General features: G+C 43.9%; 1 protein-coding gene across 3 annotated transcripts in view; it reads left to right on the top strand.

Annotated features, from left to right (window-relative positions):
• Positions 1-6,610, top strand: part of LOC116352815 (RNA binding protein fox-1 homolog 3-like) — a 410,981-nt gene extending 404,371 nt beyond the window's left edge. For 2 of the 3 annotated variants that reach the window (XM_031834665.1, XM_031834669.1), the window contains one exon: positions 3,031-6,604. In XM_031834665.1, coding sequence (XP_031690525.1) covers positions 3,031-3,033 — 3 coding nt within the window. In that variant the 3' untranslated portion in view covers positions 3,034-6,604. Of the gene's footprint in view, positions 1-3,030 lie in introns of all 3 variants that reach the window. The other variant, XM_031834666.1, reaches the window with a different exon arrangement.
• The last annotated feature ends 12,901 nt before the right edge of the window (positions 6,611-19,511 follow it).

The raw sequence follows: 19,511 nt of genomic DNA, 5'->3' as shown, positions 1-19,511 counted from the left end.
CAGCCTGATAAGATGCTAGCTCCTATGAGAGGAACATCAATGCCCAGGAGGGGTGTTAGCCGCCATGCCTCACCACCACAAATTAGTGCAGGCTAATCAGCCACTATCAATCACTGTATCGCTAGCTTCACTTACAGGCCATTCCTACACTACATCTTCACTATAGCAATGTGCAGATCTCAGTCTACCAGCAGCTACATTTCACAGTTAAAAAAGAAAGTCAGCCTAGAACACACCTTTTCATTGACATCCTCTACTTTCAGGGTTACTCGGGGTCCGTTTTATTCATGAGGACATTGCAGTGATGTCATGTTTTTACTTGGATGGGTTTGAGTGTTGTCAGTTAAAGTTGTAATATGTCCATACAACTCTTTATAACTCTGTACAACCCTTTATAATCAATGTATTCATTGTTACACTGTTAAAATGTCAAATTATCCAGGCTTCATATAACATATAAATAGCTAATATATATTGTGTCTTATTATATTTTGCTAAATATTAAAAATGTGTATCTATAGTGTAGAGGCTGAAAGGTTTTCCAGTTTTATAATATCCTCTATCCCATATACATTGGTTTTTCGTAGCTAGCTACATTATTAAAAACACTCAATGAAGGTGTTAAACCACAAGCCAAGTCATACACAGTCTGCTCACATTTAAACATGTTTATTTGTGTAAATTGAACACCCAGTTTGTTAATTCATTATGATGTATTTACTATTCTAGTCAGTAAGCCTTGATAAGCTGACTGTTTAATGTCTTTGTCATCCAAAAGATTTGTAGAAAAAAAGGGAAACAAGCAAAACAGTTTCACTTCCTGTAAAATATATACATGTATATACACATATATTACAGTGGTATATTATAGTGGTTTTATCTGTGTCTTTTCAATTCAGCTGAACTTGTTCTCTGAATTGTACAGTATGTCCTTTCTAAAAAAGTATATATTGTCTGAAAGGTGTAAGTAATTGGCTTTTGATTTATTGGTACAGTATATTACATTTCCTTTGTCTTCTTTCATCAATGACTAGTATATGTGACATATCTAAGCAACCTCTGATTGTTTTGAGTGTCAGAATAAAGCAGTTCTGAGAGCATGTTGTTTGTCATTGGAGCTCTATGTTTCATCTGTTTCCAGCTTGTTGATTGTAATCCTGATCAGGCACAGTAAAATTAAATCTTCTACTATTCCTGTTCACGCTTAATGAAACCCAATATTTCTACAGATTTAAACCAGCATTGTATAGATAAGTAGATGTTCAATTTAGGTACAGTGCAATGCATTGCACTTCCTCAGTGACAGTGGCCACTTGCTACAGCACTGACCCAACCCTCCCCTGAATTGACTTGTCCATGAGTGATTAATATATTTGTCACTGCAGCTCCTCCAATGCTGGTCTGCCTGTCAGTGAGGAGCACTATATGTAGCGCAGGTGCTAGTGTGTTCCCACTCTGCTCTGCTATATAGTGATACAGTGATGGGGATATTTTAGTATAGAGAGTCCCCAGTGAGACCTCTGTAGGACTGAAGATGAGGCAGGCTGCTCCATGGATGGAGAGACAGAGGGAGATGGAGGGATAGACAGAGGGAGATGGAGGGAAAGACAGAGGGAGATGGAGGTAGAGACAGAGGGAGATGGAGGGAAAGACAGAGGGAGATGGAGGTAGAGACAGAGGGAGATGGAGGGAAAGACAGAGGGAGATGGAGGTAGAGACAGAGGGAGATGGAGGGATAGACAGAGGGAGATGGAGGGAAAGACAGAGGGAGATGGAGGTAGAGACAGAGGGAGATGGAGGGAGCGACAGAGGGAGATGGATGAAGATACAGAGGGAGATGGAGGTAGAGACAGAGGGAGATGGAGGGATAGACAGAGGGAGATGGAGGGAGAGACAGAGGGAGATGGAGGGAGCGACAGAGGGAGCGACAGAGGGAGATGGATGAAGATACAGAGGGAGATGGAAGGAGAGACAGACACAGAGGGGGAGGGAGAGACAGAGGGAGATGGAGGGAGAGACAGAAGGAGACAGAGGGAGAGACAGAGGGAGATGGATTAAGAGACAAAGGGAGATGGAGGGAGAGACAGAGGGAGATGGATTAAGAGACAAAGGGAGATGGAGGGAGAGACAGGGAGAAGGAGAGAGAGAGAGGGAGATGGAGGGAGATGTAGAGAGAGACAAAGAGTCATTCTGGGCTAAGATTAGCATGCCACGCGTTCAATTGTTACTTCTCCAGAGGAGGTGTGAAAAAGCACTACAAAGCCATGTCAAAATGAAAGCCTCGCCTCGTTTTCTTCTACCGCTCGGCGAGCTGCTGAATTAGGGAGAGACTGTCATGACAAGGGTCCCAGGACACCTGTCTCTCTCCTCCCTCTCTCCCTCTCTCTCATCCCTCTCCTCTCTCTCCTCCCTCTCTCGCCTCCCTCTCTCTCCTCCCTCTCTCCCTCTCTCCACTACTGCTATAGGCCTCAGTACTTTCTTCACTGTACACTGTAAACTCCAGTAGAGTGATAATGGCCCTCTGTTCTGTGGAGCGAAGTAGCATTTGCTTTGGCCTACGCTCTTTAAAGCTCACTTTTGTGCTGTGTGACTTTAAGACTGGCATGAAAAAAGAATGCTCTCTTTTTTCCCTCAAAAGCTTCCCTTTCAGTTGATTTTTTAAGCATGCTTCTCAATCGGGTGGTTTGACATCAATCCGTCAGCCCGTCTTAACCTGACATTGTGTACCTTTCCCCCTCCCTGGGGTGCAGTGCTTTAACAAAGATGGAGGGGAACTTTTGTGAGAGTAGTGTACTTTATATTCTATACATTTTCTCAATGTTTATATTCAAAGAATTTGACTGGTTTCTGGTATGGAATCATCATATTGAATAGGTTTTTTGGAATAGGAAACACAGCAAACATAACACGACAGACTTTATGATTATAGGTAGTGAAATGCACAAGTAGGTTGTCTGTCTATATGTGTCAATCAGAGATGTTCTGCATACTTACCCATGTCTCCCTGCTCTTCTTCCTATTCACCTCCAGTAAATAACAAAGGCAACGCTGTGCTCAGTATTGATGGACATCACAGATGAAAACAACGAGAAGAGGAGAACTAGCTTTAAGAAACCAACAGGAGAAGCAGAGAAGGAGTCCCTCTACTGAGGCTGGTGAGGAAGGACGGGAGGGGTGCGTGTGGAGTGGTGCCGCGGCGGTGTCAAAACCAGCCACAAGCACTACAGACGGAGTGAGCCAGTTTCCACCAGGGACCACCTTTGCCGGATAGAAGAGAAAGACAACGAGAGAAAAAAGAGAGAAAGCATCCTGTTATTATAACACATTTTATTTTTCTATACTTTTGTGATTTACAGCTTGTGATTTACAAGTAAAAAGTGTATAAAACAGTATATATGTACAAATATGTTTTTATGTTTTTGGTAAGGAAGACGAACAGTTGGCCCTCGATGCTGATTCTGTGGTGGAGGGAGAGTCCTGCTCTTCTCTCTCTGGCACACCACTCCTGTCACTGACAGACAAGAGGAGGTGATATATATATATATATATATATATATATATATATACATACATATATATATATATATATATATAGTTACAGTGGCAGGCTAGGAGGGTTCATCATCCGGGCAAAAGCATTGTATTACAGGTCCACTTTCTGTGGGTCGGAGTCAATGGTTAACTTCCAGCTGGAGGTCTCTACTATGGTTACACTTTCTGTGTGCGGTCTTTTTGTGGTCTCACTGGTTCGCTTCCTTCCTTGCGCTGGTGCCACTGTTCCACTGTTCCACTTCCTGTTGCAGTGTCACTGGCCAGCTTCCTATGGGTAGTCACTGCTGTTCTCTACTTCCCTGTGGATACTGTCGTCATGACTCCACTTCCTCCTGGCAGCACCACTGGTCCACTCTCCATGGGCAGTACTGTCACTGGTCTACTTCCCTGTGGATACTGTTGTCATGACTCCACTTCCTCCTGGCAGCACCACTGGTCCACTCTCCATGGGCAGTACTGTCACTGGTCTACTTCCCTGTGGATACTGTCGTCATGACTCCACTTCCTCCTGGCAGCACCACTGGTCCACTCTCCATGGGCAGTACTGTCACTGGTCTACTTGTCTGTGGGTACTGTCGTCATGACTCCACTTCCTCCTGGCAGCACCACTGGTCCACTCTCCATGGGCAGTACTGTCACTGGTCTACTTGTCTGTGGGTACTGTCATCATGACTCCACTTCCTCCTGGCAGCACCACTGGTCCACTCTCCATGGGCAGTACTGTCACTGGTCTACTTGTCTGTGGGTAAGCCAGTAGAGAAATGAGATAAGTTCCTCCCCCAGCTCCTTTTCCTCTCCAAGCCCCAGCAGAGGTCTCTGATTCACGACGAGAGAAAGAGAGTTTGATGCGTTAGTCCCTGACTTTCCTCTCCTGCCAGGGTCAAAGCCCAAGCCTTTGTGTCTCTATCTGCACCAGTGGACAAAGTATCTCAAACAGACAGACCAACAAGCCAGGGTGCATTTAACTAACGACGCACGTTTCCAGAGAAGAGAAATACTCATCAATGTCCATGTAACAATTGAATTATAATCGAATAATCTAATTGTAATACATCAGCAGGTGCATAACCAAAACACAAGCCTAAGGCATATGGACGATGTCGCTTGATAAACATTATAGAACTAGTGCCCATCCAATGGTAATAAAGGAATGAGGGCTGAAACATGTCAATTACAATGTTGTTTTGTCAATGTATTCTGAGAATATTTATTTGTGTGATTTGCAGCACTGAAAACTTTTAAAGAAGAAAAAAACGTTTTAATTTGTTGAAGCAACCTTACTTTATATCAGGAGAGTCACTGTAAACATGTGTTTAAACAAGAATGTTGGTTCAGTTCTTGAATGTATTTTAATGTCTAGGGTTTCCAACAAGTATGTATTCTTTTTCTGTATATAAATATATATATATATATATATACATATCTATTATATGGGCTGTGGTGGTGTCAGGGAGTAGAGGGGGTAGATAAGGGGCACCCTCCTACAAGCTATACCCCTGATATACTGTAACATGTGATCATGTGTTATATGACTGAAAGCGTGATGGTGATTGTGTGAACTGATCTTCCCCTCCCCCTGCACTTAAAGAGATTGGACAGGATCTTAAGCACTTACAAATTCGTAACATGCTGTATGAATTGGATTTCGTAAAACATATCATGCACATTCTTTTTGCAAGACAAAATGGATGACGTTGTACACAATTGTGCACAGTCTTCGGGGACCGAAAAACTTCTGGCTGAAATTATATGAAACCTTCATAATGCATCTTTAAACAAACACACATGAACACACACTCAAATACAGAGAATCACAGACACACGTTTTGGCCTAGAAATATGCTACAGAACTGCTTAACAACTTGCTGATTGCCAACAGATAACTTGTGCTCCAGAGAGTCATTCACAACTACTCTGGCCCTGCAGGGCCTCAACTACTCTGGCCCTGCAGAGCCCCAACTACTCTGGCCCTGCAGGGCCCCAACTACTCTGACCTTGCAGGGCCCCAACTACTCTGGTCCTGCAGGGCCCCAACTACTCCGGCCCTGCAGGGCCCCAACTACTCTGACCCTGCAGGGCCCCAACTACTCTGGCCATGCAGGGCCCCAACTACTCTGACTCTGCAGGGCCCCAACTACTTCGGCCCTGCAGGGCCCCAACTACTCCGGCCCTGCAGGGCCCCAACTACTCTGACCCTGCAGGGCCCCAACTACTCCGACCCTGCAGGGCCCCAACTACTCTGACCCTGCAGGGCCCCAACTACTTTCTCTCAGCTATATTACAGACACCCTTATGGAAATAACATGTATATTCATCATCACATTAAGTAACAGGTCCTGTTGAGGAAGGCAATGATCATAAGCAGGTTTAGTGTATAGATGTAGATTTGATTGTGAGAGTCACATAGTGTATGTGGCTAACTAACTCCCAGTCAGTTTCAGGTGAAATGTGAGTGTGAAGAAACAGCAGGTGGGATGTCAGGCAGGCAGGCAGTAGGCCGCCCTCCTGATCTCTGTGTAGACTGCAAGTACCAGTCATTATCTTCCTGAGCCCTGAGCACAATGGCTTGAGCTGTGACATGAGCAGGATATCCCTCTGAGAGAGAGTTACTACTGTACCACCCCCTCCCGTTCTACTGTGTGAGTCTACCGTCCCTTTTGTATTCCTGAACCTACTGTACATAATATCCCCCCTCCCCTCTGACTCCCAAAATCTTGTATTTTGTTCTATAATGACACATTTATTTATAAGGATTTTTTAAATATAACTCTTTCTCCTTTTTGTAAATGTTCCAGTTAAATAAAGTTCAAAAATGTTTAAAAATTCAATGGATATATTGAAAGGTAAAAGTCTCTAAAAGTCCCCTCTCCTCTGGCTCTGTGTTCTAAACTTTGTGTTCTTTATTTCTCTTTCTGTATGCTTCTCTTATGTGCTTCAGATTAAGAGTTCTATTTATTATGACATTAACGTTATTATAATTATGACTAATTATTAATATTATCATCATCCTCATCATCATCATTATTATCATTAATAAACTTGTCTACTTCAACCAAAAGGTAGTGTATTTTTGGCCTGAGTGTTACAGTGTAGAGGAAGATGAGATACTGTAGCAGTGTGTGTAGTGTGTGTGGACTCCCTAAGGACAGAACATCCCTTGATGGGACATCACAATGACACCGAGAGCTGGGGGAGAAGTGGCAGGTGGAAGGGGGGGCGGGGCACAACTCCTAAGCCCATTTGTTTTACACCGGGGGGGGGGGGGCTGGATCCCCAATGGATGGACCTGGTTGTCATGTGAAATCCATAGATTAGGCCCTAATGACTTTATTTCAATTGACATTGACTGATTTCCTTATGTGGACTGTAACTCAGTAAAATCGCTGAAATGATTGCATGTTGCCTTCATATCTTTGTTCAGTATAGTTCTACATGTGCCACATTCAACCAGTTAGCAAGTCGAACATTTCTGCGTTTTCCTAGTTTTGACTAGCACGTGAACGCCGCATATATGCTTCCATTTATTATGGTAAGTGATCTACAAGTAACTGCCAAAATAAAGAAATGCACTTGAGTTAAATGAAGGATACAACGAATATTGAAAGCAGCTGCTTCCCCACAGGTGTGGTTCCTTAGTTAATTAAGCATTTAAAACATCCTATTATGCTTATGGTCATGTATAAAAATGCCCAGTTGCCCATTATTTTGGCTACCATGGCTAGAAAAAGTATATGTGTGTGTGCGTGTATGCGTGTGCATGTGTGTGTGTATCTGTGGCTCAGTCACCAGATCTCAACCCAGTTGAACACTTATGGGAGATTCTGGAGTGGTGCCTGAGACAGTGTTTTCCACCACCATCAACAAAACACCAAATAATGCAATTTCTCATGGAAGAATGGTGTCACATCCCTCCAATAGAGTTCCAGACACTTAGAATAGAATCTATGTCAAGGTGCATTGAAGCTGTCCTGGTGGCACGTGGTGGCCCAGCACCCTAATAAGACACTTTATGTTGGTGTTTCCTTTATTTTGGCAGTTATGAATAAGTGATTTAGAAGAACAGGAAGAGGAAACGCATGTATGCTTATTAGAGGAAGTTTGGATGACATCATCAAATTGGATTTATATTGTATTCATTTAGCAGTATCTTTAGATTTAATTGGTTTGTAAAATGGGGATCAGAAAGCATCAGAGCCTTGTTTTTTGATGGTAAATGTGATGTAATGGTTTTGTCCATCCGCTTTACAGATTGTAATATCAAGGTTCCCCCACTTGGTGGCACCATAGCCTCGTACTGTTTACATTACATTAACCTACGAGCCACTACGTGTTAGTATTACTCAGCTGTATAACGTCATTACATGTTTTATCACTTGTTTCTAATTAGGCCATACGTCCTTTAATACAATAGGCTCCCCCATCACCAGTTGTGTGATCTCACCATGCACACCTTTTATCTGAAATATTGTCTTTGGGCTTTGTTCAAACATCCCGTGGTTGATTAAGGTCAAGCGAGAAGATAAAACATGATAAAAGCCTCTGTTGGACTAAAATATAATCTATCACCTCGACCACAGGAAATGACCATAATCACACAATTATGAAGCAATGAGGCACTTTGGCTTTATGGGGTGGGTACTTTGCTAAAATGGCCCACGTAAAAGCCCATCTGTACAAATGGGTCCTCGGATTTGAGCCAAACCGGGGGCTAAAAGACCCTATACATCAAGCCATGGCATATATAACAAAGAGCAGCAGCCTCCAGTGCCTGATAGAAGGGCAAGGCTGCCTGAGGTGCTGCGTGCTGGACAAATGGAACGCAGTAGGATTAGATATGGAGATCTGCTGTAAAGATTGAAACCTGTCCCTTCTTATTTAGGACCCTTGAGATTCTAGAACATTTTGAACAGTTAACTTCTTAATTAACATGTAGGTAACAAGTAGGTAATTAATTGTCACGCCCTGGTCTTAGTATTTTGTGTTTATATATTTATTTGGTCAGGCCAGGGTGTGACATGGGTTTCTTTTGTGTTGTGTTTTTGTATTGGGGTTTTAGTAGGTATTGGGATTGTGGCTGAGTAGGGGTGTCTAGCATAGTCTATGGCTGCCTGAGGTTCTCAATCAGAGTCAGGTGATTCTCGTTGTCTCTGATTGGGAACCATATTTAGGTAGCCTGGGTTTCACTGTGTGTTTGTGGGTGATTGTTCCTGTCTTAGAGTGCTTGTATTTCACCAGACAGGCTGTATAGGTTTTCACGTTCAGTTTGTTGTTTTGTATTTCGTGTTTATTCGTTCATTAAACATGTATCTAACTTACCACGCTGTATTTTGGTCCGACTCTCTTTCGACGGAAGAAAACCGTAACACTAATTATGCCTATATTGACTGTAATATTAAAAAAAGGCATTAACAAACTCTTTATTAAAGAGGTACAATTTGAAGTCTTTAAATAAAGATATAATAAGCCATATAAAACTACAAATACTTCAAATTCTACCACTTTAATGAAGCATTATAATCAACTTTGATATATAAAAAAAATAGATATTATTATCTAATATTATCTAATGAACAACAAATCTTTCACTTTAATAGAGTTTAAGAGTTTAAATGAAAGCGGTTAGATTTCTCTGGTAATCATGCTTTCAGTGTGCTATTGCATTTTGTAGTACTGAATGACCACATGCTACTTTTGATTGGACCGTGACGCTCAACGTGAAATATCAGGTGTGTGTCTATTCAAAGCCCTTTATTGTAGACCAGATCACATTTTAGTAGAGCCTGCGTAACACTCCATCATACACCATCTCTCCAATCCCATGGAGCGATGGTGAATATACGTATCGATCTGCTTTAAACCCAGTTGATGTGAACATGGCGTGAACAGAGACAACGATGAAACACTATTAATATATTCATTGATCATTCACATATCAGTGTGCAGTGTGTGCCTGATGTCAGCAGGATTACCAAGCCTTGCTACAACCTTTTCGTTGCTTTAACTGACGTCCCTTGCACAGCTATACTTGTAGTCCGTGTTTTTGTGGACAGATGAGTTGCATTGCTCTATACTGTACCTGCGGTCCTGTATCCCTGTAGCCTTGGCTCAAAGAGAGAGAGAGAGAGAGAGAGAGAGAGAGAGAGAGAGAGAGAGAGAGAGAGAGAGAGAGAGAGAGAGAGAGAGAGAGAGAGAGAGAGAGAGGAGGACGGGACCATCAGGCTGGGTGTCTGGAGCAGTAGATACTTCATCCATCAGATCACCACTCAGCCATCTGGTCTAGACACTGCTGCTACTACTGGTGCTACTGGTGCTGGTGCTGCAGTATGGATGTAGCTTCACATCGCTACCTGGCTGGAAGTCCTTTAGAGATTAGCACAGGATGTAATGATGTATAGCACACAACTTTCTACACCTACCACATAGGGACGAGTGGTGAAAAACAAGGATATTCAAACTAAATGTAAGGTGTGAATGGTCTAGCTATTTTATCAATGCTGTTATGTATTATCAATGAAGTTATGTTATCAATGTTATGTTGTTATGTAATCAAAGTTATGTTGGTATGTAATCAATGCTGTTATGTGTTATCTCACATCACCTCACCCATGTTGTATGTTTGGCTCTGTCCAGGAGAGGGCATCCTATCCCTCTCTAAACTCACCTCATCAGCAGTTGTTGCTCTAGGTCACGGCTATTCAACTCTGACCCTACGAGGTCCGGAGCCTGCTGGTTTTCTGTTCTACCTGATAATTAATTGCACCCACCTGGTGTCCCAGGTATAAATCAGTCCCTGATTAGAGGGGAACAATAAAAAAACACAATGGCACTGGCTTCGAGGTCCAGAGTTGAGTTTGATGGCTCTTGGTGAATGATTAGCACACAATCAGGAATGCAGTTTTGTAACTTACACTGTGATGTCAGCAGATTTGCCAAGTCCCAATACTCAGCACTTTACCCACTCTTATCTCACTGGTCTGTCCATGCTGCTCTGTAGCAAGAAATCCCTCTGCTTCTCTCTGACTATAATTTCATGCTTTGCGGTTTTAATCTACTGAGGCTGTGATCCAATCATGCATACACAATGAAACACCAAGCCAAACCAACAAGAGCACCTTCAGGCTTCTATGAAGAAACGTGTTTGTCATTGTGTGATGTTGACATACAGTACCAGTCAAAAGATTTACTCTTTTTCTACATTGTAGAAAAGTACTGAAGACATCAAAACTATTAAATAACACATATGGAATCATGTAGTAACCAAAAAAGTGTTAAACAATTCTTCTTCAAAATAGCCACCCTTTGCCTTGATGACAGCTTTGTACACTCTTGGCGTTCTCTCAACCAGCTTCATGAGGTAGTCTCCTGGAATGCATTTCAATTAACAGGTGTGCCTTCTAAAAAGTTAATTTGTGGAATTTCTTTCCTTCTCAATGCGTTTAGGTCAATCAGTTGTGTTGTGATAAGCTAGGGTGGTATACAGAAGATAGCTCTATTTGGTAAAAGACCCAGTCCATATTATGGCAAGAACAGCTGAAATAAGCAAAGAGACACGACAGTCCATCATTACTTTAAAACATGAAAGTCAGTCAATTCGGAAAATGTCAAGAACTTAAAAAGTTTATTCAAATGCAGTCGCAAAAACCATCAAGTGCTATGATGAAACTGGCTCTCATGAGGACTGAGTTACCTCTGCTGCATAGTATAAGTTCATTAGAGTTACCAGCCTCAGAAATTGCAGCCCAAATAAATGCTTCACAGAGTTTTCAAGTAAAAGACACATCTCAACATCAACTGTTCAGAGGAGAGTGAAACAGGCCTTCATGGTCAAATTGCTGCAGATAAACCACTACTAAAGGACACCAATAAGAAGGAGAGATTTGCTTGGGCCAAGAAACACGAGCAATGGACATTAGACCTGTGGAAATCTGTCCTTTGGTCTGATGAGTTCAAATTTGAGATTTTTGGTTCCAACCGCCGTGTCTTTGTGAGATGCAGAGTAGGTGAATGGATGATCTCTGCATGTGTGGTTCCCACAGTGAAGCATGGAGGAGGAGGTGTGATGGTGTGGGGGTGCTTTGCTGGTGACACTGTCTGTGATTTATTTAGAATTTAAGGCACACTTAACCTGCATGGCTACCACATCATTATTCAGCGATACGCCATCACATCTGGTTTGCGGTTAGTGGGACTACCATTTGTTTTTCAACAGGACAATAACCCAACACACCTCCAGGCTGGGTAAGAGCTATTTGACCAAAAAGAAAAGTGTAGAGATGCTTCAGATGACCTGGCCTCCACAATCACCAGACCTCAACCCAATTGAGATGTTTTGGGATGAGTTGGACTGCAGAGTGAAGGAAAAGCAGCCAACAAGTGCTCAGTACAGTATATGTGGGAACTTCTTCAAGACTGTTGGAAAAGCATTCCAGGTGAAGCTGGTTGAGAGAATGCCAAGAGTGTGCAAACCTGTCATCAAGACAAAGGGTGGCTACTTTGATCTCAAATATGAAATATATTTTGATTTGTTTAACACTTTTCTGGTAACTACATGATTCCATATGTGTTATTACATAGTATTGATTTCTTCACTATTATTCTACAATGTAGAAAATCAAGCAAAACCCTTGAATGTGTAGGTGTGTCCAAACTTTTGACTGGTACTGTAAGTGAAATACATACATGTGCCAAGAGAATCTGCAGGACCTTTGCCAAATGTATCCACTTCGAGCTTGGGTGTGACCTCCAACAGGGAGGTATAGAGCCAGTGAGAGATAAAGATGGCTTTAAGGGATGCTTGATTGAATTTGACCCACTCTTATACAAACGACATGACTGAATGTCCTGTACCACTCTTTAACACACAGGGCTGCAAACCGGGATGAAACACTATGTATATTTTGTTGTCTCTGTTTCAGCCACGTCAGAAAAGTGTGCACCCTTCAGACGTGAACTACAAAGGCAAGAGGAAAGAGTGGCCGAGCCGAACTCCAGCTGAACGGCTTAATATGATTTGGGCTTAATAACAATTACAACATATTAAAGTTGCTGTCGTTAGCCCCGGGATTCAGTGTCATTGAAATACATCCACCCTCCATCTACCTATTAGGGGAAATAATGATAAGAATCGCTGAAAAGACTCCCGCTACAAATGGAAACAAAAGTGCTGGGCTGGACAATAAAGGACCCTGGTGCCCTGTGCTGACACAATTTGTGTGATGAGGTGAGAGGGCGGGTGGTGACCCAGTGCTTTATGGGTAGTGGCGGGGTCAGGTGGGATATTAGGTGCTCCGAGAGGCATGCATTAGAACACTGCCTGCCTTGGCACAGGACAGGCCCTCTCCCTCAGCCACTGGACCGAGAGAGGGAGGGAGGAATGAGAGAGAGAGAGACAGCGAGAAAGAGAGAGGAGGAAGAGGAAGTGTGCTGATGTTAAGGAAAATCGTCCGCAATGTCAATGATGTTAAAGAAAATCGTCCGCAATGTCAATGTGACTGAGTGCAAGGAGTATAGTGGCATGTCTCTGGCATGGTGCCCCTTGTTCATGAGTGGCTGATGAGGGATTGAACAGGAGAACGTGTTGCTGGGAGTGATGGAGGGCTCTGTGATAACCCCCGTCCTCTCTCCTCCTCTCCTCCTCTCCTGGGCTGCAGACAGGATGAGGTCACTCCTTGAAGGAGAGCTGGAGTAGAGGGAATTGCAGACTTTGAAGCGAATGGAAAAGAGAGTTTACCAGACGTTTAGTGTTTTGGCCACGTAATCAAGGGTCGGAAAATAATAAAAGCCAAGCAATCTGCTAGCGTCAGTCTGGATGCTGCCTGGGCTCAGTACAGGGAGCTATAGGGGCCCAGCTGCTTATACTGCTAACAGAATGAGGGTGAGGGAACAGATTCAATTTGCACCGCCTAACCAAATGTCCAGTACTGTTTCCTTCCCCCCCCCCCCCCACTCCCCCCCCCCCTCTCTCTCTCTCTCTCTCTCTCTCTCTCTCTCCCCCTCTCTCTCTCTCCCCCTCTCTCTCTCTCCCTCTCTCTCTCTCTCTCTCTCTCCCTCTCTCTCTTTCTCTCTCTCTCTACCCCCAGTGCCAAGCGGCTCAGGATTAGATCTGGCACTGGTGTCCATCTGCACACCGGATTTGGAGTGTGGCTTCGCTGCGACCGTCTGTTGGAGGACAGGAGAGAGAGAGCGGCCGGAGAGAGAGAGCTTGGCGCCAGGAAAAAGGCTCTCCAAAATCATTGTGTCCAAAGCTTATCTTTCCATATTATCTTCCAGCCTAGAGTTATAACATAGACCCACATCTGTGCTGAAATCAGAATATGAATATGTTGTGCATAGACTGATTTGTGGTACAGACATTGTTAGTTACCGCTCCAGTCTATTTACTGTATATCTGGATGTACAGTACATGTAATGACTGAGGTGATTAATATGTACGATTCTGTCTCTGAGCTGTAGTCAGTTTAAAGGCCCTCGGTTCCAGCTAAATCCATTTTTTATTCACCCTGTGGATTACAGCACTGGCTTGGCACTTCCTCCTGCATGTCATCTGAGCCAAGCACTGGCCAGGTGGAGCGCTAGGGCCACTCTTAGAATCTGAAGGGATAGGCCAATCTTTTGACTTGAGCTTTTTATTTTTAGACTACTTTATATACTGTGTCCACTCCATTTTATATCATGTGTAAACAAATTTGTTCAGTTGTTAGAGGAACGGTTCAGTGTTGCATTCTCCCTGCTGGCCTTTAGAGGGCGCTGACACGTTGGTGTTGAGACGAGGCTCTCAGACTGGTGCTGAGGACACACTTCTCAGTCTCGGCATGTGTGTGAAGTCATAGGGACACCACAGCACACATACACAGTGTGACAGGCAGGTGCTAACAAGTGACGGTCCCCTACAGAGAGTGTCCTCAATGAGACAGGACACCTTCATAATAGTGTACATGGTGCTTGGTTGGAATTCTAACGGGGTTATGTTGTTCTTCACTGCATTTACGATAGTAACAACATTGTAACACATTTGTATTAAGATTGGATGCATATATCTAGATCATATCAATACACTATCATTATCTTTGTTCCCCAGGAATGCATGCTAGCAATGAATATATAGTACCTTCATTTATTTACTTTTCTTTTTATTTGACCTTTATTTCACCAGGTAGGCCAGTTGAGAACACCTTTATTTCACCAGGTAGGCCAGTTGAGAACACCTTTATTTCACCAGGTAGGCCAGTTGAGAACACCTTTATTTCACCAGGTAGGCCAGTTGAGAACACCTTTATTTCACCAGGTAGGCCAGTTGAGAACACCTTTATTTCACCAGGTAGGCCAGTTGAGAACACCTTTATTTCACCAGGTAGGCCAGTTGAGAACGAGTTCTCATTTACAACTGTGACCTGGCCAAGATAAAGCAAAGCAGTGCGACACAAACAACAACACAGAGTTTCATTTGAGAAACCAAGGCTGTTGAGTCTGCCGATAAGAATACGGTGATTGACAGAGTCGAAAGCCTTGGCCAGGTCGATGAAGACGGCTGCACAGTACTGTCTTTTATCGATGGAGGTTATGATATCATTTAGGACCTTGAGCGTGGCTGAGGTGCATGCGTGACCAGCTCGGAAACCGGATTGCATAGCGGAGAAGGTACGGTGAGATTCGAAATTGTCCGTGATCTGTTTGTTCACTTGGCTTTCGAAGACCTTCGAAAGGCAGGCCAGGATGGATATAGGTCTGAAACAGTTTGGGTCTAGAGTGTCTCCCCCTTTGAAGAGGGGAATGACCGCGGCCGCTTTCCAATCTTTGGGAATTTCAGAAGATATGAAAGAGAGGTTGAACAGACTAGTAATAGGGGGTCTGGACATTCATGCGGGTTTAAGAGTGGTTAACTCTCTCTAGCTCTCCTACTGGTTCTCTGCTATTCTCTGCTGCCCCTATAGAAATTAGTTATGGAGGGAGAACAGTTGGATTTCTAGCATGAGAATTCCATGTGTGCTTGTTACCCAGAGACATATTCTGGATGCACACGTAGATAGTCCAACTAGAGCTAACACCCATTTGCACATGAGGCTGCTATGCAAAGTGGTAAGCTTCTGCTGGAAATGTACTGGTGGGTTGGATGAATAGTGAACTGAATTCTGGTTTGGGGTATTGAGATTTGGCACTTTACTCAGCATTGATCAGTCTGTCTGGATTATCCCCAGCATATGCCGTGTGCAGCATCTTACGAGTATGTGCAACTAATGCCTTGGCTTGAGTCTAAATGTCAACAACAACACCTCTAGTAACCGTCATTAGAATTAGTCCCTTTATAGTTGTGTTGTTATCATTGTTGCTTTGATTGTTATAGGATCATACATTCACCAGCACAGTATCGGTTAACAGTATAGGTTGAAAAGGAACAGTGGCTGGTGGGGTTTTGTGCTGTTGTTTACAGTGATTGCATCATCCATCAGTTCAACAGACCTAGACTTGGCTTAAGCCCCTGAGTGCACAGATGCTTAATGACATGACAGGTTATGTCCAGACACCCAGGACTCTCGGCCCTGGCTGGTAGTGGGACATGCCAGCAGTGCCAACCTTACCTGTCTCATGAAATCTGCTGGGCGGTACAATGGATACGCCACCAGACATTTCCTCTGCAGCACTGGACTCAGCAGTACAGCTGCAGGCCCTTCCTTATGATGTGGTGGAACAATGCCCTGTAGTCCCTGGATCTATTGCCTCTCAATGCCATGGCACACCATACCCCCGTGCCCTGAATAATCACCTGTCTACAGCGCTCCCATTCAGAGAGATGAATGGAAAACAGCAGAGGGCTGTGCCTGGAGCATCATCCAAGCAGAGTCTGTGTCTCTGTGTCAAGAATTACTGTTTGGATGGGATGTTTCTTGTTAATGAGAGTTTATCATCTATCAACATTCACAGCACAAACAAATGTGCAGACACGGAAGGGGACGGAATATCCAAATTGCACCATAAGATTAATGCAAGGGGAAAAGGGTTATGGAAAAGTTTAGGGGCTCGATTCAATCCGTATCGCTGAGGTTTACAGTATTTCCGTTTACTATGAATACGGTCTACACTAACGCACGCAGGAACATTGTCTTTACATTTCTTTCGCGCTGTAACACAGATATTCAGCACTACAGATTGAATCAAGCCCTAGGGTTAGGGTTGAACTGGCATGTAAACATGAAGCTCGGGTCAGGGTTATGGTTGAGGCTAGGATTAGGGTTGAGCTGGAATGTGGACATGATGCTAGGGTTAGTGTTAAGGGACAGATCATTGGATACATTCAGTATGAATACAGTGAAACAATGAAACAATTAGACAGTGTGAATACAATGAAACAATTATACCAAAACTGTAATATCGTGTGATGCAGGGATGTCAAGATGATCAATTTGCTTATCATTTTCATCTTAGTGTGTGTGTGTGTGTGTGTGTGTGTGTTGGAGAGAGAGAGGGGGGGGGAGAGAGAGAAAGACAGAGACAGAAACGGAGGGGAGGGAGGGAGGGAGGGAGGGAGGGAGGGAGGGAGGGAGGGAAAGAGAGCGATAGAGATACAGTGAGACAGAGAGAGACAGAGAGGGTTTAGAAAGGGTGAGTGTCAGTGTGTCAGTGAGAGCTCAGTGTACAGGGGGTGATGCAGGTTTCAGGATGTAAGTGGAGCTGCCGTTGGTCAATACTCAGAGACGGCAGGATATATCTGGCCTCTCCCCTGGGCTCTGTGACGCCAAGTGTGCCCTTTTCCCTCCAGTTTTCAATGATCCTGTCACAGGAACATGACTCAAAATAGCCCCAAAATCGGGGGTAGAAAAAAAGAGTAATGCCAGGGTTTCAGGCATGGCTGTCTGTGATGCTGTTTGAGTTTTATTTTGGGTCAGAGGTGTCCTGCCGCCATATTGTCTGTTGAAGCAGGACAGTCGGGTCATGGAGAGAGTGCATATACCAGACCAGCCCAGACACGCCCAGGCCCACCTGTTCCACATCTAATCCTCAGCATCACCACTCAGCCCCTGGTGATGATCTAACAACTACAATCACTGTGTCCAAACAGTACCCTCTTAACCAAGGGTGAGGGCTGCTCTAATGACATAGGAAGGTGAGGAACAACGGAGGGATGGATGGTAGCTGTTTTGAGGAGCTATGTAGGGAGGGATGGATGGTAGCTGTTTTGAGGAGCTATGTAGGGAGGGATGGATGGTAGCTGTTTTGAGGAGCTATGTAGGGAGGGATGGATGGTAGCTGTTTTGAGGGAGCTATGTAGGGAGGGATGGATGGTAGCTGTTTTGAGGGAGCTATGTAGGGAGGGATGGATGGTAGCTGTTTTGAGGGAGCTATGTAGGGAGGGATGGATGGTAGCTGTTTTGAGGAGCTATGTAGGGAGGGATGGATGGTAGCTGTTTTGAGGAGCTATGTAGGGAGGGATGGATGGTAGCTGTTTTGAGGAGCTATGTAGGGAGGGATGGATGGTAGCTGTTTTGAGGAGCAATGTAGGGAGGGATTCTCCTTATCTCTTGCTTTACATCTGTCCCATCTGTTTGCCTTATTGATTAGTTATCGAGCAGGGAATGCCATCTTCATAAACTGTTGATCAAGAGCAGAGAATCCATAGATATTTATTATGTGGGGAAATCGATGGGGTCACACAGCCACAGCCCCCAGGCCTCTCCCAACAGCTAAAGAGGAACATATCACAGCCCCCGGGCCTCTCCCAACAGCTAAAGAAGAACATATCACAGTCCCTGGGCCTCTCCCAACAGCTAAAGAGGAACATATCACAGCCCCCGGGCCTCTCCCAACAGCTAAAGAGGAACATATCACAGCCCCCGGGCCTCTCCCAACAGCTAAAGAGGAACATATCACAGCCCCCGGGCCTCTCCCAACAGCTAAAGAAGAACATATCACAGTCCCTGGGCCTCTCCCAACAGCTAAAGAGGAACATATCACAGCCCCTGGGCCTCTCCCAACAGCTAAAGAAGAACATATCACAGTCCCTGGGCCTCTCCCAACAGCTAAAGAGGAACATATCACAGCACTTGGGCCTCTCCCAACAGCTAAAGAGGAACATATCACAGTCCCTGGGCCTCTCCCAACAGCTAAAGAGGAACATATCACAGTCCCTGGGCCTCTCCCAACAGCTAAAGAGGAACATATCACAGCCCCCGGGCCTCTCCCAACAGCTAAAGAGGAACATATCACAGTAGCGACACATCGCTCAGCGCTGCCAAGACAGGCTCATAAAATGCCGCTGATGTTCCCCTGCCTGGAAACAAGATTCATTTTTGGTGAGATACATTTTGAGAGAAAAAAATATAGATTTTACAGCTATATTTTTTCTGAGATAGTTTAATGTGTTGTTTGGCAGTCCCTTGTCTCGAACAGATGTGGGAGAGTGTTTTAAAACCTTTGTTTTGCAATAGGAAGTAAAATCCCATGTCATTCTCAAAAACTCTTTGAACTCCTTGCCTTGCTTCTGTGGATATTATGATGAGGAGATGACAGTATGAAAATGCCACCTGATGAGGTGTGTTCATTCGTGTGTGCGTAAGCATGCATGTATTCATGTGCATGTGTGCTTGCGTGTGGTGGCATAGTCAAATAATGTGGTGGCATAGTCAAATAATAAACACCAACCAGACTGCAAGACAAACATCTTCTGTACAGATTCACTTCATTGCTGCTTTATTGAGAAGAGAGGAAGCACAGTGCAAAACATGATTTAAAGTATCCCTGACATTTTTTCACAGCAATTTCAATCTTCTATCCACCACTGTATTTCTCTCCAAAATATAATTTTGGCTCTCCTTTTATGATTGCCTCTTCCTTCCTTTGAAATGTCTAAGTTTCCCTGTTTTATGATAGTATTTGTTGGGACAAGCAGGTCAAAACATGGGACTATTTTTCAAGCCAGAAATGCAATATAAATAACATATGAGAGAGAACATGTAAATCAGAGTCCT

This window comes from Oncorhynchus kisutch, linkage group LG10, assembly GCF_002021735.2.
Source record: "Oncorhynchus kisutch isolate 150728-3 linkage group LG10, Okis_V2, whole genome shotgun sequence".
Lineage (NCBI taxonomy): Eukaryota > Metazoa > Chordata > Actinopteri > Salmoniformes > Salmonidae > Oncorhynchus > Oncorhynchus kisutch.
The sequence above is the reverse complement of the archived record's forward strand: the minus strand, read 5'-3'. Positions and strand labels throughout refer to the sequence as shown.